Source organism: Gopherus evgoodei, chromosome 6, assembly GCF_007399415.2.
Source record: "Gopherus evgoodei ecotype Sinaloan lineage chromosome 6, rGopEvg1_v1.p, whole genome shotgun sequence".
Taxonomy (NCBI): Eukaryota; Metazoa; Chordata; order Testudines; family Testudinidae; genus Gopherus; species Gopherus evgoodei.
In genome coordinates, this window is record NC_044327.1 from 111,286,589 (window position 1) to 111,309,336 (window position 22,748).

The window sequence follows — 22,748 nt, forward strand, 5'->3', positions numbered from 1 at the left end:
GCTATGGTCCCTCTGGAAAGGCCCACTTCTGGAAAGGTTTGAAGGGAACTGCCAGACATTTTGTGATTTTGTTAACCAATATTGCCTTTTGTTCTTGATGTGTCCCATAATGTATCCTGATGACCAGACAAAGGTGGGCTTATCATCAATTTATTGACCGGTGAAACCCTTAACTGGTTCTTGCCACTTCTGGAATAGGTTAGCCTGATCCTTACTAATTTCAATGAGTTCATCCACACCTTTTCATTGACATTTGACTATCTGAATTGCACTTGTACTACTAAAGCCGCTGAAACTGCTGAAGTTTCTCTGACAAGGCCACTGGCCATACTGGCACATGCTGCTTACTTTTGGCATATGGTTGCTGATACAGGGTGGAATCAGGCAGCCCAGATATACCACTTCTGCCCCATTCTAAATTCATATATTGAATTGTATATCTGGACTGCCAGCCATTTGTCCGAACAATGCCAAGAAGAGACACCCCCACATGCTCAGTTGATCTCTGCTCCATTCTGGCCATCCCCAGAGGCTGTTCTAGGACCAGAGCCTATGCAGATGAGAATAAGGCAAAGGTACCTCACAGATCAGGAAAAGGAGTATTGGTGGCAGAACAGACTTTGTGTACACTGTGGTGTACAAGGCCATTTCACTACTGAATGTCCCTTTAAATCCAGATCCTATCCCTGGGAAATGACTGTGTCCAGCCCCATTAGAGGGTTTGCAGCTGGACATAACCATGGAGTCACGTCCTTCACATGTACCCCATTTTCTGCCATCATGTATCTCGTATGCACTGTTGTTGTAGCTGTGTTGGTCCCATGATATTAGAGAGACAAGGTGGGCAAGATGATATCTTTTGTTGGACCAACTGCTGTTGGTGAGATAGATCAGCTTTCAAGCTTAACTGAAAAAGCTTGAAGCTCGTCTCTCTCACCAACAGAAGTTGGTCCAATAAAAGATATTACCTTACCCATCTTGTCTTTCTAACATGTATCTTGGCAGACACAAATTACCACCTTCCATACTTGCTGGTCTTGCTCTGCCTCTGCATCCCAACTATACTTTAAGTGAACTGCATCCAGCTCCGAGCTTGTGGATTCTGATGTCTAGTAATTTTATGGACATGGAGTTCGTCAAAGCTAACCAAGTTGCAGTGCGGAAAAACCTCACTCCAGACATAATGGAATTGACTGATGGTAGCATGCCATCCTCAAGTCCAGTCACACATGAAACTGTGCCCCTCCAGGTTGAAATCCAAGACCATCAGGAAACTTTGCAGTTTAATTTAATCAATTCACCACACTTCTTGACCATGTTCAGCATTCCCTGAACCATGGTCCTGACATCTCTTGGAAGATGCAAGAAATGATTTGAGTCAAGCTACTGCTGCTGACAACTGACACAGACCCTATGACTGCCCCATCAACCTCCAGCCAGGGGCCAGAATTCCATTTGGATGGATTTATTTCCTATTGGAACCAGAACTCAGGGCCTTATAAGAATGTGTTGCCAAGAATCTTGCACAGAATTTAATTTGTCTGTCCATGTCTCCTGCTGGAGCTCTGATTCTGTTTGTTAAAAAAGAGGGTGGCTCCTTGCGTCTTTGCATAGGCTATCGTGTTGAACAAAATCACTGTTAAAAACAAGTATACCTTTCCTTTGTTCAACAGGTTGTTGGAAAGGGTAGGTTCTGACAAGTTATTTACCAGGTTTGATCTTCGCAGTGCTTACAATCTAGTCTGAATTTGGAAGGGTGACAAATCAAACTGAGTTTCTCACCTCAGCCATATTTCCAAACGTTGTCAATGACATCTTCAAGGATGTTCTAATCTAGACCAGTTCATAGTGATCTACCTGGATGACTGTGAGGAAGTGGGATTTTTTGGTAATATTTCTATAAGTCCTATGTGTGCCTCAGTTTCTTCCTGTACTTTGCATTGCCACCCAGGGAGGGAAAGGGTTAACACTCCTTCTGGAACAATGCAGAAGATATGAGGCGTGTGTGTCACCTTGTTGTCTGGGTGAAATGAATGGGTTGTTAAAGAACTGGCTGAAACCAGCCCAGATCAACAGAGGATCCAGCAGTACAATGGAAGCCCCAAAGACTGAACAATCTATACTCAACAGTGGGAAGTTCCTTCAGGTGCAGTTGGAAACTCAGCAAGGCCCTGCCTGGAGAAGAAAGGACGGAGAGGTGACCATTGAGGATAAAGGGTTGGCTTCTGGAAGAGGCTTGCTGCTCTCACCTGGAACTGGAATAGAGAAACAGGGACACAGACTGAAATCATCACAGCTTGGCTGGCATTTACACTGGCTTGGTCAGAAAGGACTATGGCTTAACTTTTGCCTCTCTGTGCTATCCCAAAGACTATTCAGTTTCTGTATAATGGGTGACTAAAATGTATCTTATTTTGAAAAGGCTGCTTGCTGTTGCTGTAAATACTAAGGGTATTGATCTCTGAAGGGGTACAAGATAAGCCTCCTGTAGGTGTCTGCCTTGACAGGATCCACTGTAGGGAGTCACGGAGAGAGACATGGTTTGCTGGTGGTGAAAGGCACAGTCTTGGAGTCTTGAGGACCCTGGCCTGCCCCTGTGGAACCATGTTGGTACTTGTTGCCCGGTTCCTACTGGGGTCACTTCCCAAGGGACTGGTAATAGGTTGACTGTACATTAGACCCTGTGGATCCATGACAATGACATCCTCATCTTCTCAGAAAATCAAGCCCCACACAACCAACATGTCTGCCTGGTACTTGAGTTTCTACAAGCAAATGCCTGTACAGGATACCTGAGACGTTACACCCACCTGTCTGTGAACTTCTTAACTATGTCATTTTCCTCAGCAAGACAGGTATGGACCTCAGGAGTATCCACAATCATGGACTGGGTAGCCCAAGAAATGTCTGTGATGTCCAGTATTTCCTGGGATTTGCCAATTTTTATTGGTGATTCATCCAGGGGTTTTCAAAGGTGGTGACCCTGATTACTTGGCTGCTCTGGAAGAATACTATATTTGCTAGTACACAAGAAGCCCAGGCCACCTTTGATCAATTACATCAGCACCCACCTTGGTACATCTGGACACAGCAAAACCCTATGTTGTTGAAGCAGATGCCTCCAATTATGTGACTACAGTAGTACAGTCATAGTGACATGGGCCCCAGGGTATGCTTCATCCTTGTGCATTTTAATCCTGGAAACTGATGCACATGGAGCAAAACCATGAAATCTATGGCAAAGAACTGCTGGCCACCGAGGCGGCTGTTGAAGAATGGTGCCATCACCTGGAAGGTGAATGTTTCCCAGTCCAAGCATGCGTGGATACTTGTGAAGTGCAAGAGCTCTCAATCAATGCCAGATTCATTGGTCCCTTTTTTCAGGTTTAACTTCATCCTGACGTATCCCTCAGGTGCCAAGAATGGTTGTCTTATAAGAGTAAGCACAAAGACAAAGGAAATGGGACACAGTGTTGAAACAATGCCATTATGCCCATGTGGCAGTGAACAACACCCCTTGCCATCTCTCATGAAGTCCCTCCTAACCCTTAATCCACTTGCAGCTAAACTTATGTTGACTGAAATGGACCTAGCTCCTGACTCAAAATTCTTGGTCAAGAACAAGATTCTCTTGGTTAAAGACCAGATTTATATCGCTAATGGTCAACCACTTCTAGCAATACTCTGGCTATGTCGTGATTTGTGTTCAGCCATTGGAAAATGTTGAGGCTGGTGTCTCAAAATTTTGGTTGTCAAAGCTGCATTTGTTTATTGAATTTTACATCAACTTCTGTGATATATGCACTTGAATGAAGACTTCCATTGCCAATCCTCTGGACACTTTGATTCCATCGTGAACTTTGTCTCAACCTTTGGCATCCATCTACAAGGAATTTATCATTGAACTTCCAAATGCCCAGTGCCACATAACTGTGCTAGTCATTGTCAACCCATTTACAAAAATGTTCCATTTCATGCTGTGCCTTCAAATTCCCACAGTGAAAGTAACAGAATGACTGCTTTTCAACCATGTCTTCAAACTCCATGGTCTATTGTCCAACATTACATCTGACTGAAGATCACGGTTCATTTAATATTTCTGGCTAGAGTTGTTCAAGCTCCTGGATGTGGATCTATTGGTCTCCTCAGCTTATCGCTGCTAGACGTATGGACAGATGGAACACAAACAAATTCTTGACCTAAACCTCCACTGCTTAATCAATTACCATCAGAATGACTTTTGCCAAATTTGTGTATAACATTTCTGGTTAGAGATTAATCCACCAGAGTCCTTTTTATATCAGTTATGGCTTCCACTCCCAGTTCCATCTGTCTACGCCACAAGTCTCCCATGTACCCACAGCCTCCAACCTAGTGGAACACCTGCTCTGCATCCAAGAAGAGTTGAAAGCCACCAAACAGGATTTCAAATGGTACGCCACTCTCCATTGGCAGGGAACCCGTTACATTACAGATGGAGATGAAGTATGGCTCTCCAGGCTGACTTTGACTCTACCTGACCTTCATGAAAGCTGGATTACCGATATGTTGGCCCATCCAACGGATCAGTCTCTGTAGCCTTCAAACTCCAACTGCCCAAGATGATGAAAATGCATCCAGTATTCCACGTCTCAAGAACTCCTTTTCCAGATGAGTTCAGCCTCCACCAGCATCTGTCATGGTCCAGAGACATGAGGAGTACCTGTTTAATCAGATCTTGGACTCCAGAGTTCTCTGAGAAAGCTTATCTATCTTGTAGATTGGGAGGGTTATGATCCAGCTGATCATTTGTGGAGGCTGGCTGACAATGTACATACACCTGCCCTACTTAGAGAATTCCATCAGTCACACCCTGTCATAAACGGATAGTTAAGAGTTAATGGAACAGAAGTACTTCATATCTCTTTTGCCTGGAAAGGGTTAACAAGAACAGTGAGCCTGGCTGTCACCTGACCAGAGGACCAATCAGAGGACAGGATACTTTCAAATTTTGAGGGAGGGAAGTTTTGTGTGTGCTGTTTTTTGGTGGTTGTTCACTCTGGGGGCTCAGAGGGACCAGACGTGCAACCAGGTTTCTCTCCAGTCTCTCTGATACAGGCTCTTATAGATTCAGAATAGTGAGTACTAGGTAGATAAAGAGACTTAGGCTTATGGCTGTTTTCTTTATTTGCAAATGTGTATTTGGCCGGAAGGAGTTCAAATGTGTATTTGGCTGGAAGGAGTTCAAATGTGTATTTTGCTGAAAGGATTTTAATTTGTACTTGAATACTTAGGCTGGGAGGGTATTCCCAGTGTCTATAGCTGAAAGACCCTGTACCTATTCCATTTTTTTAAAATTTACAAAGTTAATTTTTACTGTTTTTCTCTCTTTAATTAAAAGCTTTTCTTGTTTAAGAACCTGATTGTTTTTTTTTTTATTCTGGTGAGACCCCAGGGGACTGGGTCTGGATCCACCAGGGAATTGGTGGGGAGAAAGGAGGGAAGGGGGAGAGAAAGGTTAATTTCTCTCTGTATTAGGATTACTTTCTCTCTCAGGGAGAATCTGGGAGGGGGAGAGAGAAGGAGGGAGGAAGGTAAATTTTCATCTCTGTTTTAAGATTCAAGGAGTATGAATCACAGTGATCTTCCAGGGTAACCCAGGGAGGGGAAGTCAGGGAGAGGCAACGGTGAGGGAAAGGGTTTACTTTCCTTGTGTTAAGATCCAGAGGGACTGGGTCTTGGGGGTCCCCGGGCAAGGTTTTAGGGGGACCAGAGTGTACCAGGCACTGGAATTCTTGGTTGGTGGCAGCGCTACAGGTTCTAAGCTGGTAATTAAGCTTAGAGGAATTCATGCTGGTACCCCATCTTTTGGACGCTAAGGTTCAGAGTGGGAATTATACCATGACACACCCAGATAAACTTTTCGGGTGTTGGGGGGGGTGTACTGTAATGAGTGTTCAGAGTCAGAGGATGACTCTGAACCTGATGAGTCATCCCTGAATCTGAGTGTTCTGAGCCTGATAGGTCATTGGACGTAAGTCCCTGCAAGTCCTGAGGGTTCAGCTAATCCACAAGCAAGGGTCTAACCAGGTGACCCCCAAATAGGTATATTGGCTTCTAGTGAAAGCAGCCACTCCAGTTTGCTCAACATTACTACCTTGTTGGGGATACTCCCATCTCCCTGGTAGTTCTGACAGATTACTCCTGCTGCAGCCAAAGCCTGTGCCTGCTCTTGCTCCAGCCTGCGCCAGCTCCTGCTTCAACCACAGCATACTGCCCAGCTGCCCTGACAGTTTTCAGTATCTACCTGATCATGGGAATCAGCACGTCTGATAACCTGTGTGCTGGGTTTCAATCTTGAAAACAAGTGAGCAATGCACTACATAAGTTCTAATGCACAGAGGTAACCTGGGGCCAGTAGGAAGTTGCGCACGCATATGTGTGCTTGCGTGCACATGTGTCTTGGTAAGGAAGAAACAGGCTGTGGCAAGTATGAAGTCTGTTGGCAGAGGCCAAGGTAAGAGAGGAAATCCAGAACTTGAACCCCTAAATGGCCCATCATGAATTTAAACACCAAAGGTGATTCCAATAGACTGGGGAACAGAGAAGAAATATTTGCAGGATAACAGACAGATAAAGGTGCTCTTATATCACCTCTTGAATAAATTTGGATATATATTATGAGAAAAAACACCTTATAAAATTAGCATTTGGTGGACCATTTGCTAACATACATAGAATCCCAGTTTGTGGATTTCATAATTTGAAGTTATTACCCACCAAAAAAATAAACTTTGATGGAAAAACTCAAGGTTACAAGAGTCACATGATCAAAAGGAAGCTTTATAAGTTTGGTAAGACCTACACCATTATCTGTGGCATGAAGTGCTCCTTAATGGGAAGCTTCATATGCAGCATGTTCTTAATAAATTTAATAACCGGGTACTCTACCCCAGATTTACTGTTACTGGTTTGTGGGTGGGTGCACGGAGAGGGCAGCAAAGTCCCTTAGAAAAGCAGTAGGCAGACCAGACTAAGATAATATAGTATATTTTTATATATTTTAATCAATTAAAATCGAGAACTTCCCAGTGGTTTATCATGAACATTTGGAATATCAGAATTCTTATTTTCAGGTAGTTGGTTTTTCTTTCCTCTTCCAGCATGGCCATGATTTGAGTTGTTTTAAGTAATTTTAAATAACCCATTATCAACTTTTCCTAACCTTGATTTATGCCATTTTCCTCTTTTGGCTGTAGTCACTCCTGCTCTGGACATCTGCTGTCTGTTTTCCCTTACATCACATCATGGCTTAGTTTACTTATCTCTCTCATATCTCCTCCTCAAAGGGTCTCTGTGAAGTACGATGTACAGGACCCTAATTGGCTCCACGTTCCTAAAAATCCAATTGCCTCTTGCCTATCTGCAACAACGTCCCAAGATGTAGCTATCCCCTAGTTTCACCTTTTGTAAAGCTACATGGAGTTATGTAACACCCCTTCATGGATAGTACTAGAATGTGATTGTGAGACAAGGAAATTCAAGAAATTGAGTCAAGAAGTATTGGAGATAGAAACTGGGATGAAAAGAGAATCATAGTAGAGAATATTAATCACAATTAATAGCACTATGACTGGCTGGTGAGATGTGGGTGCATGTGGTCCCTATGTAAGCAGGGCTATGTAATCACATTGTTCACATAGGCTAAAGCCCCATCTCTTCTGATGATTTCAGAACTGACTCTCCAAGCCAGCCTGAGTCTTTCAGTATCTCCACATGTAGCATGGCCTATTTCCTCACCCCCCCACCAAATGGTGTCTCAGGAGAGAGATCAGTAGGAAGAGAGGGAGAGGCTAATGTCAAGAGCAGGAAAATAAGATTCAAAAAAAGATTTTAAAACATAGTTTATGTTTTTCAGATAGCTTTTTCCAATTTTAATGTATTTCCCTGTTTACTCGGTGAATGATGAAACTACTTCTGAGTGTAACATTATATTTTAAAAAACAAAAAGGATTTAATTATTTTTCTTCATTTAATTTTGAGATAATATTTGTACAGAATCACCTTATAACCATTTCTGAGTATGCTTCATGTTGGGACAGCACCATTTCTTTAGTGTTCTGCAGCAATCCACCTAAAGAAATGTACCCAGTATTGCTAACCCCCAGCATTCAAAAATCATGACCCAGCAGCCCACCCTGCACCAAAATCATGAGACTGACTTAAAAATAAGGAGATTAAAAAAACTGCAAACTTCAGGTTTGGTGGGGGGCGGGAGGTTGGTTTGTTTTCAGGTGCTTGAGCCTTTTGCAGTCAGATTTTCAGGCTTTCCTCCACAACCAGGAGGTTTGAAACTTCCTTTAAAATAAAAATTAAATTAACACTGAGAATCTAACAACTCCAGGAGCTGGTGCTTTAAGAAACACACCAAATGTCATGAAACTCATGATAAAATTGTGAGAACTGGCAACACTATGTACCAAATAATGCACCTAGCACAACATATACCATTCCATGTTTTGTTCCTTAATAATAGGATTAGTAGTGCTTAGACAATTGAATGATGTGATTGTTTGAAAATCATATCTTATAAAAGATGTATATTTTATAAAGGTATTCTACCATCTTCTGGTGCATGATTGCTGACCTCTTGTTCTGACCCCTATTAATGAGCTGTACTTGATCAACCTATCATCCATTAGAGTAAGCATGCATTCAAAGGCTGTATATCTATTACACAATTGTGTTTATTATATTATTGAATCTGATAACTGCTTAGATCTAAAGTATTTTGTGTGTATACTACACATATACATCTGAGATACCTTCTGCAGTTTTGCATTTGAAGTACCTTATATCCAGAGTACATTGCTGCTCTTCTTGATTTAGAAGTGAGTGACATCTTGAAATTCTCTTTTACCATGAAGTTGTTTCACTTTCTTAAGACCTATCTGGGTCTTAGTCCCCAAGAAAGTTTTGATGACCATGAATATCATAAGTAATCTCACTCCATTTTTCTTCTAATACAAATTGGATGAGAGTAGAAATTCAATTTTCTGGAAGCTGTTTCTGATGTCGGTTGTCTTTCCCCTGGACTGGAACTGACTTTTAGCAAGAAGTTCTAAGGAATGAATTCTGTGACTTCTTTGAGTGTCCATCTGACAGAGGCAATCAACAATCAGATAGGTATAAATGGCTCCATTTTGGCTGTTGTGACGTTATTGACATGAATTGTGACCGTATAGATTATTTTTGCAACTAAGGTCCTATAGTTGCACCAAATATTGTACAAAGGTTGTTGAATGAGGTGTCTATGACAAGGTTATGATTTTCTGGTTATGATTATGCTGTCTGTATGTGTGTATCATTTTTGTATTTGAAGCTATAAATATTGGCTATGTACTTGTATCTCAATGTGTTTGATTCTAAGAAGCCTCAGTGAAGCATTTGGTCAGCTTCTTAAGAAAGGACTATTCTCAGTAAGTGCCCAATCAAGAAACGCTTAACTGATTACAGGTATCTGGAATAACAGAGACCTGGTGGGATAAATCACATGACTGGAGTACTGTCATGGATGGATATAAACTGTTCAGGAAGGACAGGCAGGACAGAAAAGGTGGAGGAGTTGCATTGTATGTAAGAGAGCAGTATACTGCTCAGAGCTCCAGTATGAAACTGCAGAAAAACCTGAGAGTCTCTGGATTAAGTTTAGAAGTGTGAGCAACAAGGGTGATGTCATAGTGGTAGTCTGCTACAGACCACCAAACCAGGGGGATGAGGTGGATGAGGCTTTCTTCTGGCAACTAACAGAAGTTACTAGATCACAGGCCCTGGTTCTCATGTGGGACTTCAATCACCCCGATATCTGCTGGGAGAGCAATTCAGCGGTGCACAGACAGTCCAGGAAGTTTTTTGAAAGTGTATGGGACAATTTCCTGGTCCAAGTGCTGGAGGAACCAACTAGGGGAAGAGCTCTTCTTGACCTGCTGCTCACAGACAGGGAAGAATTAGTAGGAGAAGCAAAAGTGGATGGGAACCTGGGAGGCAGTGACCATGAGATGGTCGAGTTCAGGATCCTGACACAAGGAAGAAAGGAGAGCAACAGAATATGTACCCTGTGTCATAAACAGATAGCTAAGGGTTAATGTCCCTTTCACCTGAAAAAAAGTAACCTGAAGCACCTGACCAGAGGACCAATCAGGAAACCAGACTTTTTCAGGTCTGGGTGGAGGGAAGTTTGTGTCTGAGTTCTTTGTCTTCTGTCTGTCTCTCTCTCGGCTATGAGAGGATTTCTGTTTCCTGCTTTCTAATCTTCTATTTCCAAGTTGTAAGTACAAATATAGTAAGGCAGTAAGGTTTCTATTGTTTTCTTTTGTATTTACATGGGTATAGTTGCTGGAATGCTTTGAATTGTATTCTTTTTTAATAAGGCTGTTTATTCATATTTCTTTTAAGCAATTGACCCTGTATTTGTCACCTTAATACAGAGAGACCATTTTTAATGTATTTTTCTTTCTTTTTACATAAAGCTTTCTTTTTAAGACCTGTTGGAGTTTTTCTTTAGTGGGGAACTCCAGGGAATTGAGTCTGTGCTCACCAGGGAATTGGTGGGAGGAAGAAGTCAGGGGGAAATCTGTGTGTGTTAGAGTTACTAGCCTGACTTTGCATTCCCTCTGGGTGAGGGGGGAAGAGAGATTAGCTCTCGGTACTTCTATTTTCCAAGGCTGGAAACGGGGAGGGTGGAATCCCTCTGTTTAGATTCACGGAGCTTGCTTCTGTCTCTCTCTCCAGGAACACCTGGAGGGGGGAAGGGAAAAGGTTTATTTCCCTTTGTTGTGAGACTCAAAGGATTTGGGTCTTGGGGTCCCCAGGGAAGGTTTGGGGGGACCAAAGTGTCCCCAAAACACTCTAATTTTTTGGGTGGTGGCAGCTTTACCAGGTCCAAGCTGGTAACTAAGCTTGGAGGTTTTCATGCTAACCCCCATATTTTGGACGCTAAGGTCCAAATCTGGGACTAGGTTGTGACATGGTGTGCAGTGGTGAGATAGATAGAATCCAGAAGCCAGTAGGAATATTATATTTTTCTTTTCTCTGCTAGGGGCTTTTAAGCAGAGAGAAACAGCTTGGTTTTAAAGGAAACCAGAGAGAATTTTTTTTTCTCTGCTCTCTCTGGCAGTTGTGGCTTGCATATTAAGCAAGAAACCATTAAGGAGCTATTACGGGTCTTTTGTCACACAATAGCACTGCCATTAGGAGGCAATTACCAGCACTATACACATGCAAATAAAGTGGTTTTTCTGGTTTACTTTACATTGAAAAGATTAGCTAGAGGAAGAAAGGGAAAAAGGCACTGTTGCTAGGCAGACCTCAGGAGGCAACAGAGCCTGCAGTTCAGACAATAAACACCAGAGGGCACCCCAACACAAGAAAACAGGAACCATGACTTCTAAGGCAAAAACGGAGGCTGAAGAACAAATCAAAGAAGCCGAGCATAAGCGAGATATGGAAAAAATACATTAAAAATGGTCTCTCTGTATTAAGGTGACAAATACAGGGTCAATTGCTTAAAAGAAATATGAATAAATAGACTTATTCAAATAGAATACAATTCAAAGCACTCCAGCAACTATACCCATGTAAATACAAAAGAAAACAATAGAAACCTTACTGCCTTACTATATTTGTACTTACAACTTGGAAATAGAAGATTAGAAAGCAGGAAACAGAAATCCTCTCATAGCCGAGAGAGAGACAGACAGAAGACAAAGAACTCAGACACAAACTTCCCTCCACCCAGACCTGAAAAAGTCTGGTTCCTGATTGGTCCTCTGGTCAGGTGCTTCAGGTTACTTTTTTTCAGGTGAAAGAGACATTAACCCTTAGCTATCTGTTTATGACACCCTGAACTTCAGAAAAGCAGACTTTGACTCCCTCAGGGAACTGATGGGCAGGATCCCCTGGGAGAATAACCTGAGGGAGAAAGGAGTCCAGGAGAGCTGGCTGTATTTTAAAAAAAAATCCTTATTGAGGTTGCAGGAACAAACCATTCCAATGTATAGAAAGAATAATAAATGTGGCAGGCGACCAGCCTGGCTTAACAGTGAAATCCGTGCTGATCTTAAACACCTTTGGGATCGGCAGAACCCTTTTTCTTTTACTGGGGTATTGGTTTTCATAACCAATCACCCCCATAAGGAGAGGTGCTGGTGGTGATACTGGGAAACTGGTGTGTCTTAAGGGAATTGCTTATGTGACATATGGCTAGCCAGTGAGGTAAAACCAAAGTCCTCTCTGGCATTTCTGGTGTGCCTTAATAGTAAAGAAAACCCAGCCTTGGGCTGTAACTGCCCTGCTCTAAGCAATTTGTCCTGAATTGATACTCTCAGTTATGTCCCGCCAGAGGCCGCATCATTCCAGCTCTCTAGAAAAGTATTTTGCAGGGTAAGTTTGACAAACGTTAAACCTAAATGAGATCACAGTAGTTGTCAGCCAAGATAGAACAGAAAAAATAATTATCAATCCAGTTAGGAAAGATGTGGACAGAATCCAAGGAAGATCAACAAAAATGGTTTAGAAAATGTGACCTGTGAGGAAAGGTTAAAAAAACAGGGCATGTTTAGACATGAGAAAAGAAAACTGAGGGGTGACCTGATAACAGTCTTCAAATATGTTAAGGGCTGTTATAAAAAGGACTGTGAACCAATGTTCTCCATGTCCACTGGAGGTAGGACAAGAAGTAATGGGCTTAATCTGCAGCAAGGGAGACGTAGGTTAGATATTAGGAAACTTTCTAACTATAAGGGTAGTTAAGATCTGGAATAGGCTCTCAGGAAAGTTCTAGAATCCCTGTCATTTGGAATTTTTTAAAAACAGGTTAAACAAATATCTGTCAAGGATGGCTTAGGTTTACTTAATCCTGCCTCAGCGCAGGGGCTGGAATTGATGACCTCTCAAGATACCTTCCAGCCCTACATTTTTTTATGATTCTATACCATTTCTAATAAACTGAAAGACAATTTTTTGGATACGGTGTGGCCCAGATTCACAGGATACAGGGGGAAAGCATCATTTGACAGGAATGGTTACTTAGTACATCTCTACCCCAATATAATGAGACCTGATATAACACGAATTAGCAGTAAAGCAGTGCTCCGGGGGGGCGGGGCTGTGCACTCCGGTGGATCAAATCCAGTTCGATATAATGAGGTTTCATCTATAACACGGTAAGAGTTTTTGGCTCCCCAGGACAGCATTATATCAGGGTAGAGGTATATTTCTCATTGGACTGTTAAAAAAAAGTAAGGGCTTTACCAATGATCTTTCTTAAGCAACTATTTCAAGACACTTGTTTAAATCAAGTTTGCAGCTGAGATTATGGACAATCATATTGGATGTAGTGTACTACAATTCAATCATGGATAATAAATTAAAAGGAACTACAAGACATCATACTGTCCCCCAAATGAGAGGAGCCAGGAGCCACTAATGGCATGAAGTCCTCTAGAGTAGCATTTTTTAAATTATCTTTGGGTTTGGTCCTGATATTGGTTTTATATCAAGTGTATATGGGCAAATCGGAGAAGCTGTTGGAGATTCAGTAGTGGACATATAATGGCTGCCATCTTGGCAATGCTAAATTTTTGTGAACTTAGTGTAATTTTTGCTTTGGCTAAATTTTCAAGGAATGTTACAAAAATCTCCATGCAAGATACAAAAATGAAAACTTGGTATTTTGAACAACTCTAATCACTCCCATAATGACTATCAAAATCAGAGTCTGAGGAGCAATCTGATCTTCCATTAGTTATCATATAGGCAGTCTGTAGTCTTCTATGTCTTTGCCAAGCACTATTCCACAAATGAATAGCCTTCTCTGGGTCAAACTTTTTGATGTCTGGGGAATTCAGCTGAATTATCATGAGATCAGTCACACTTTCAGACATTCCTTTAGAGTGCAGTTGCATCAAGGTAAGCTTCATTTGACTGAAGCCACGCTCTGCCTCAGCTGAACTTGCAGGAAGTGTTAGGATCAAATCTACCAGCATCAGGATGTTAGGATACTTGTGAGAGTAATCTGAATTCACTGAATCCCATGTCAAACTCCGAATGTTCTGAAATCTAAAAAGAATAGCAAAAAATAAATTTAAAAAATGGCCATGTAGATTTTACATAATCTTTAAACACACTGGCTTCAAACATTTTTAGCTTGATGAACTTGTACAATTTCAGTATCTTTATTACCTGTCATATAGCTCTAATTTTAGCATGCTCCATTCAGTGTCAACCTCATCGACTTTTACATTGGCACCTTCCAGTATTGGTTGATAATGCTTAGTTAGGATGGAGACCTCCCTTTCACCAAATTCTGTACCAAAGGTGAAAGAAAACATCTGCATAACTTAAAGAAAAACACAAATAATGCAGATTTATTCAGATAGCCAGTGCATAGTTTTCCAGACCTTGTTTGATCTTGTCTGGCCAAAGTCTAAAACTTCCAATGGTGGTAGCTCTCAAGACATCTTGGCTGGCATCACAAAAGCAATCATGTAGCCTCCTCACCAGATTACTTAATACTTTAGTTCGTACTGGTAAGATATTTTCATTTCCTACAAGCTGGTGACCATGAAAGTGTGTAACTGCATCAACTAGGCGCTCCTTTGGACCAGATCTGAAAAATGTAGAATACAAAACAAATGTTAATCTTTTCTTACACTTTGAGGCAAAACATCTGGTGTAATGGTTAAACAGTCACCTTGTTTTATACATTTGGAGTGTTTCCAGTGTCGACTGCATGGTTGCAAATATATCTGCAATGGAAGAGTTACGATCCTGAGTAACACGGGATAGAATGTTGAGAACATTAATGATATCCAGCAAGAAGTGAGAGAACTTGACAACCTCCATTTTCAGAAGAAGCTTTAGAAGGCATTTGGCTTTTTGGTGATTTGAGGCACTTGGGTCTCCTTGCATCTGGAACTCAACGAGAAAAATAATACATCAATGAAAATGGTGACAAACAAGTAGCCATGAGCTTGCTTTTTTGTGTGTGTGTGTGTCAAGTTACATACAATTTTTAAAGCACTTACCTTATTCATATGCAGGAGAATTGCAGGGTAACCCTTAAGTAGGATCTGGAGAGCTGTCTGTAGGCGAGAAAGCCATCGAGTGCCTCCAATTCGAGAGGGAATCGCTGGACGTAGCTTAAGGGTTTCATATGTGGATTTGAGATTGCTCTTATTTAGAGGTGAGTTATGATAAAAGTAATACATATTTTGCAAGAGACCATTTAGAGTGGTGTATAGCTGAATGCTTTTCAGAGCTCCCTTATAAGCCAGTTCAAGTCGATGAGCAAAACAATGCACAGATTGCACACAAGGCTGAATTTCCTTCAGCAGCTTAGCTACCCCATTGTTTTCTCCTACCATGACATCTGCACCATCACTCCCAAACCCAACTAATTTTCTTGACCAGTCTTGACTTGACAGATTGACCTGAAGATTTATTTGCAAAGTTTTCACAATGGCATTTTTTATAGTTGAAGCATCAGACCTGTCAACTGATTGAACCCCAACAATCTGGCAATGGACTTTTCCTTCAGAGGCAAAGCGTATATATACAACTGCACCTTCTTTGATTGCATTGTCTGCCACTCCATCACTAATAAGGGAGAAGAACTTACATTTTTCGAGTTTCTCTTTCAAGGCCCTACGTTCTACTTCAGCAATATAATGTATAAATGTTCTTGCTGACTTGTCATTTCTAAACATAGAACCAATGTCCACACCTTTCATGTCATCCAGTTTGCACATCCAGTCAAGGTCTGTGAAAGGACGTCCACACTTGGCTATAGCATGGCATGTTCTAAAAATATTTTCTATTCGTCCTAAAGTTACTTTGCTCATGCTCTTTAACATCTGCTCAGTAGAAGCTTGGTCTCCTGTAGCACTGCTGGCAGCTTCCATGCAACTAGCCCAGGCATGAGCTTCACTGCTGTGGTGTACATTTATAAATTCAAGCTTAAAGATGTCAGTCCCAGAACAAAAATTATGTATGTTTTCCCCCAAGTTCACATTATGCTTGCGACACAGGGAACAGAACATTATTCCTCTTTTATCATCATACTTTAACCAGGGGTATTTCGTTAGCCATGTTTTCAGAAACTGGCGATTCCCCTTTGCTTGATGTTCAAAACACTGTTTCTCTTTTCCTTCGTCACCGACTTTGCTCTTGTTAGGAGAGATATTCTTGCCTTTAAAATGCTTCAGTGCTTTTATGGCTATAATTAAAAAAAATCATTATTTGGGGCTTGGTTGTTTGGGGCATACACTCACAAACTTTAAGGCTAGACAGAACTATCATGATTATCTAGGCTGACTCCTGCACATCATAGGCCACAGAACCTCACCTACTACTCCTGTAATAGGCCCATAACCTCTGACTAAGTTAATGAAGTCTTCAAATTTTGATTTAAAGACTTAAAATTACAGAGAATCCACCGTTTTCCCTAATTCAAACCAGCAAGTGACCCATGCCCCATGCCACAGAGAAAGGTGGGGAAAAACAACCCAAAACCCCAAGGTGTCTGCCAGTCTGATCTGAGGCATAATTCATTCTTGACTCCTAATATCAGAGGACTGGTCTACACTAGGGGAGGGGATCGATCTAAGATATGCAACTTCAGCTACATGAATAGCGTAGCTGAAGTCAAAGTATCTTAAATCGAGTTATCTACCATCCTCACGGCGCGGGATCGACGTCCACGGCTCTCCCTGCCGACTCCGCTACCGCCGTTCACATTGGTGGAGTTCTGGAGTCAACAAGAGCACGTTCGGGGGTCGATATATCTCATCTAGATGAGACGCGATATATCGATCCCTGAGAAATCGATTGCTACCCACTGATACGGCCAGTAGTGAAGATGTACCCAGAAAGAGTTAGACCCTGAGCATGTGGGTGAGATCCACCAGCCAGGGAAATAATTCTCTGGGTAACTCAGAGCCTTCTCAATCTACTGTCCCATCTCAGGTCATTTGAGATATTTGCTAACAGCATTCACAGATGGTCTACTTGCCATTGTAGGTAATTTAATCATACCATCCTCTTCATAAATTTATCAAGCTCAAATCTTGAAATGTTAGATTTTTTGCCTCCACTACTCCCCTTGAAAGGCTGTTCCAAAATTTTACTCCTCTAATGGCTAGAAACATTTGTCTAATTTCAAGCCTAAACTTATTGATGGTCAGTTTTTATCCATTTGTTCTTGTGCCAACATCTTGTGCCTTAACTTAATAATTCCTCTTCCTTCCTGGTATTTATCCTCTGAAGTATTTATAGAGAGCAATCATATCTCCCCTCATCCTTCATTTTGTTAGGCTAAACAAGCCATGCTCCTTAAGTTTCCTCTTGTAAGATAGGTACTTCATTCTTCTATTCATCCCAGTAGCTCTTCTTTACACCTGTTACAGGTTGAATTCATCTTTCTTAAAAATGGGAGAGCAGAATTGCACACACTATTCCAGATGACACCTCACCAATCCCTTGTATAACGGTAATAAAAATTCACTCACTCTATTGGAAATACCTTACCTAATGCACCCTAGGATTGCATTAGCTTTTTTCATGGCCACATCACATTGGCAGCTCATAGTCATCCTGTGGTTGACTAATACACCTTTCTCCTCCTCTGTAGCTTCCAATTGATATGTACCCACCTTAGAGCAGAAATTCTTGCTGTTGACCTGTCAATTTGCACTACTAAATTTCATCTCATTTCTATTACTTCAGTTTTCAAGATTGTCTAAATCTTCTTGTATAATATTCTGGTCCTTCTCCATACTGCCAATACCTCTCAACTTTGTGTCATCCACAGATTTTTATTAGTGCACATCCCTTTTTGTGCCAAGGTCACTAATGAAAATGTTCAAAAAGACTGGTTCCAAGACTGATCCTTGAGGAACTCTACTAGAAATCTTCTTCCAGCCTGACAGTTCATTTTTCAGCATGACCCGTTGTAGTTTCCTCTTTAACCAGTTCGTTACCCACCCTTTGATTCTTGTACTAATCCCCATCTTCTCCAATTTAACTAATACACCCATGCAAGAGAAAGAGGTGGAATAAGCGTACCTCTTACTCCATTTGGGTCTGGACTCCTAAAAATAATACATGCTTACTTACTTCAACCCAAAGCAGATAGATAGTGCAGAGTTTTGGCTTCATCTATGCTCCTTGCTGGCCGGCACAAAATTTACTACTGGTATAGAGTAGTAGAACAAGGAAGAAGAGGAAATGTGATTCGTGGGGGTGTCTCTGAGACACAATGTCTGTGAGAACTACGCCTGGGATGGTGAAGCTTACACATCGCACATTATGCATAGCTGTGCCTAAAATCACAATCTAGCCAATAAAGTTTCCTGTTCTAGAAGTTTATTTTCCTCTTGATAGCTATGCATGAGGTGATGACTTGCATGAAATGACTAATATTTCAAGATATATGTTGCAACACATCACTGTTCATGGAGGCAGGCTCATGCATGCAGGCATGGTGGGAACCCCTCAAGCTTGCTTTTCACAGAGGTCATCTTGCACCATCTCTGCAATACAACCTTTTTGCAGGTCAGCTGCCAATTCCTCCTTAGGGGGAAATGAAATACTTCTACAATTTATTTATTAAAAAATAGCAACAGAAACCTCAAAATACATAACAGGAAGGCAGATTACTGGTGGTCTATCACAACACATATTGCTAGAAAATAGCAATTACAAGTAAGCAATTTTCTCTAATCTAAATACATTTCTGGCACATTCCCACTCTCCAGAGATGTCTCTAAAATAAAAATATAGCACCAAAAATTCTCAACAAACTGTTGTGAATATATTTGTATCATCACAAGCTAGACAGATATACATAATAGAATATGAGACAGGGAGAGTGGGAAAGACTCCACAAATGGGACTGGGCGTGGATAAACACCTCTAAAACAAAAACATAAAAGAGAGACTAATAAAGATTCCAAAATGTAAAATAAAGTTACTGAGGCATGAACTGAAACGTTGGACAACCTAGAACAGAAGTTTCCATAATGCTGATAAGATATACCAAGGGCCAAATTCACTAATGGCATATGCAGGTGCAAGTCCATTGATGTCAGAGGAATTATACCTGCTTAAACCAACAGTAATATAATTTGATTCCTCTCTAAAACCAAAATCTAATAGTTCTTGGTAAATGTGTGCATTGGCAACAGCTCATAATACAAACAGCCTACAGTAACAGGACAGTTACATCTAGTAGAAAATGGCTCATATCTTTGCTGATTCTCTCACTTAGGAAAAACACAAGAAATTTAAATACCTTCTCTGAGAGGGCTCAAACACAGCAACTATCTAGAGAAAGAGCAACTGACTCTAATTTTGATTTTTCTAGATACACATAGTGCTCGTAAGGCCTTCATATGGAGGTAACACAAAAGATATGACAGATACCAAATCTGAATTTTTTCAGGGACAATGTGTAGGCTTGATCAAGAGCAAAGAAAACAAATCCACCCTTTGTTTCCTTGAGTCTTTCATCCACTCAGATCATAAAGGCACAATGAAAAATGCCAGCTAACAAGTCAGTCTTTTTGTTTAATTTGGTATGACTTCATCTTTTCATATATTTGACACTAATACAGTAGAAGAGAATGCGCTCTCTATGGTTGTCTGAATAAATCAACTGCTGTTATGGTGTGGTAAGGCTGCAACTCTAAGGTCTTGTCAAAACCTGTTATGTATGAGGTAAATCCACTATGGCAGGAAGCCTTGGATTTCTTTCCATGCAGGAGATTTGCAAAGCAACCATGTGGTCTTTCTGCATGGGTATACTAGTGTCCCAAGGCTTGATCAGGTGGTGCTGCCCCACAAATCTAGCCCATTTTAGCCCTGGCTATAGCAGACTATACCAAACTCTCAATAGGCCATTGGGGGATGTAACTAGAAGCATCTGAGTAAGCATATATTTCCTACCTACTGCCTTAGCAACAGCTAGAATGGAATAAGGATGCCACCACAAAGTGGGTCAGAATAGGTGTGATGGAGTAGTCTGTCCCCTTATGGGTAGTAAGGCCTAGGAGTCAGCCCACCCCATCACATGGCATGTCCCTTTAAGATTTTAGGAGGTCTGATATATATAAGGATGGAGGAAATAGGAGATATTGAAAGAGAGGAAGTGGTTCTGAAAAGAAGCAATGTTTGGGAGGAAATCCCGTTACTATTTCTTTCAGGGCCTGGGACAAGGAGCCTTGCAGAGTGGGTAAGGCAAGACTCACCTCTCTCTCAGCCGACAGGGACAATCTTGAGGAAGGAAACCAGCATATATGCTGTCTTCTCCCTCAAAGTAGGGGGCATACCAGCTGAAGGCTTGCTTGCTTGAACCCTCCAAGCTTGCAGCCTAGTAGGGGAAAAGGGATCAGCTGGAGTAAAAGCAGGCTAAGGCTCTACAGTTAACCTAAATTACAATCCCCACTTACAAGGAAAAGAGCTTGAGGACTCCTGTCTTAAGAAGAGATATGAAGGATTGCCTGAACTGCAACTCCAGCTCCAGGCAGATGGCTGCGGGGGACTCCTATCTTAAGGACAGAGCAAGACAAAAATGGGCTTTATGAAGTACAATCCAGCTGCTACCAAAGAGGATGGAAGTAGCCTTGAGGAAGCACCTCAGTAACTGACTGGGGAAAAGCCACATGAGGAGACAGAACTCCAGAGCAGGAATAGGGGAATCTGCAGCCCCTGTGAAAGACAAGGAAAAGGTAGGAGTAGCCTGAAGAAGCAGCAAGGGATTAAAAAGAGCAGTTCTTAGCTGCCTAACATGGGGTCCCTGGGCTGGAACCCAGAGGAGAGGGCAGGCCTGGGTTCTTCCTTCTCCTGCAGCAAGAGGGGAGGTGTAGGCCGTGGGACTGAAAAAGGCAAAAGACAGATGAGTTCCATATGGGAGTCAAAGGCCTAGCATAAAGAACATTGGACTCTGGATTTTTTCCTCATTGGACTTTTCTGTTGCCCTCAGAAGGGGAGTGAACTGAAAGGTGACAAGGGCAGGCTACGGAAGCTGCAGACTGCTACAGCACCAGTATGATGGACAATATTGGGTGCTAGAGCAGAAGAACCCCTGCAATGCTGTGTCCTGGCACAAGGAGGTGCTCTGTGAGTTTGCTCCATAGCATATTACACCCTATTGTAATGATTAGTGAAATTGTATTCAAAGAGGAATATGATCTAAGAATTGATCAGTCTCAGTCCCTAGTGTCTTCTAGTGAGGGACTAAGGAACAACTTCTGTACTCTTACTTCCAGTGAGTAGGGTCTTTTTCACAAGAAGTTCCATTGAAGAAAATGGGACTATTTATTGAATATTTCTGCTGAATAGTACCATACAACAGCAGCAGAATCAGGTCTTAAAGGAAAACTGGTGACCTAGCTATCCAATTAAAAAACTTGGGAAAGTGAGATCCTGCAGGGCAGAGTCATTACACTTATCTTCCCTTGTGTAAATATATTTGACTTCTGAAGAGTTACTAGTTTCCTCTGTGTCATAATAGCACTCCTCCTTGTCTTCTTCCTCACAGGCGTCTCCTCAGTCCCAAACAGACATCACAGACTGTAGTGCCAGAGGAAGAATTGGCATTAATAGCACTGGCACTCACAAGGAGCCATTGAGTACACCATCACAAGGAGTGCCAGTGGTAAGTGTGCTAAGACTAGCACTGGCTGTGTGACAAAGGTTCTGATGGAACAGGGCATAAGTCTTAACACTAAACACAGACAAAGCTCTCTCTGTTTTTTCTCTGCCTTGTCATCAAGACAGTGCTTTGAGGTATCAATATCAGTGCAAAGGTCCATGTTATTATCAAGGTAATTTGTCTGGAAGAAGACATCAAATCATGTAAAGTATCAGAGGGGTAGCCGTGTTAGTCTGGATCTGTAAAAGCAGCAAAGAGTCCTGTGGCACCTGTGGCAAATTGTCGGTACTGTTATGCTGGGTCTCATGCTTTCTCTTCTTTGGGGAAGGTTCAGGGTGCCATTGCTTGCCTCCGAATCGGTATTTTAATTATCCCACTATTGTCCTTGAGGAGGGGAGTGGAGAGGGAGGGACCTGGGCCCACCCTCTTCTCCAGGTCCCAACCCAGGGGCCCTGAGGTTTGTGGTGAACCACTTGAACTAGTGGTTCCTTCTCCTGGGCTACTTCCCTCTCCTGCCCTTCAGCTTGTGAAGCAGCTTCTTGCCCTCCTTCTACATAAGCCAGGTGCCCCTTACCTAGGGTTTTTTGGATTTCTCAGCCCACCGCAGCACTCCTCCAAACTTTCCTTTTGGTCTCTCTTCAAAACTGTTCTCTGCTCCAACTCCTTCAAACTGCTCTCTGTTCCAACCAAACCTTCCTGCTCCAACTCCCACACTGTCTGACTGAAGCAGGGGTTTTTTATCACATGACTGACTGCTGGTGCTCTAATTGGCTTCAGGTGCTCTAATTGGCTTCAGGTTCTCTAGTTAATCTATGGCAAACCTTCCTCCCCTTGCAGGGAATAAGGCTCCCTGCTAACACTCTCCTGCTACCCTCTGGCCATGCTTATCACACACCTTATGGACTAATAGACGTATTGGAGCATGAGCTTTCGTGGGTGAATACCCACTTCGTCGGATGTGGTCAAATCATGTGATATCCCCTGCTGCTACTTTTTAAGATCCACTGTCTCATGTACCTGTGTAGCACTATTTCAAGCAGGGTCACTGAAAGTCTTG

At 41.9% G+C, this 22,748-nt stretch overlaps 2 protein-coding genes across 2 annotated transcripts in view; both read right to left on the reverse strand.

Moving 5' to 3' along the window:
• Positions 1–4,636, reverse strand: part of LOC115653414 (sperm flagellar protein 2-like) — a gene marked incomplete at its 3' end in the record, with an annotated part of 59,911 nt that extends 55,275 nt beyond the window's left edge. The window contains exon 1 of the mRNA XM_030566708.1: positions 4,542–4,636. Coding sequence (XP_030422568.1) covers positions 4,542–4,557 — 16 coding nt within the window. The remainder of the gene's footprint in view (positions 1–4,541) is intronic.
• An 8,092-nt stretch (positions 4,637–12,728) lies between these two features.
• Positions 12,729–22,748, reverse strand: part of LOC115653412 (sperm flagellar protein 2-like) — a 67,237-nt gene continuing 57,217 nt past the window's right edge. Inside the window, exons 22-26 of the mRNA XM_030566705.1 lie at positions 15,066–16,255; positions 14,732–14,955; positions 14,439–14,647; positions 14,221–14,344; positions 12,729–14,097 (exon numbers count right to left, since the gene is read on the reverse strand). Coding sequence (XP_030422565.1) covers positions 13,722–14,097; positions 14,221–14,344; positions 14,439–14,647; positions 14,732–14,955; positions 15,066–16,255 — 2,123 coding nt within the window. The 3' untranslated portion in view covers positions 12,729–13,721. The remainder of the gene's footprint in view (positions 14,098–14,220; positions 14,345–14,438; positions 14,648–14,731; positions 14,956–15,065; positions 16,256–22,748) is intronic.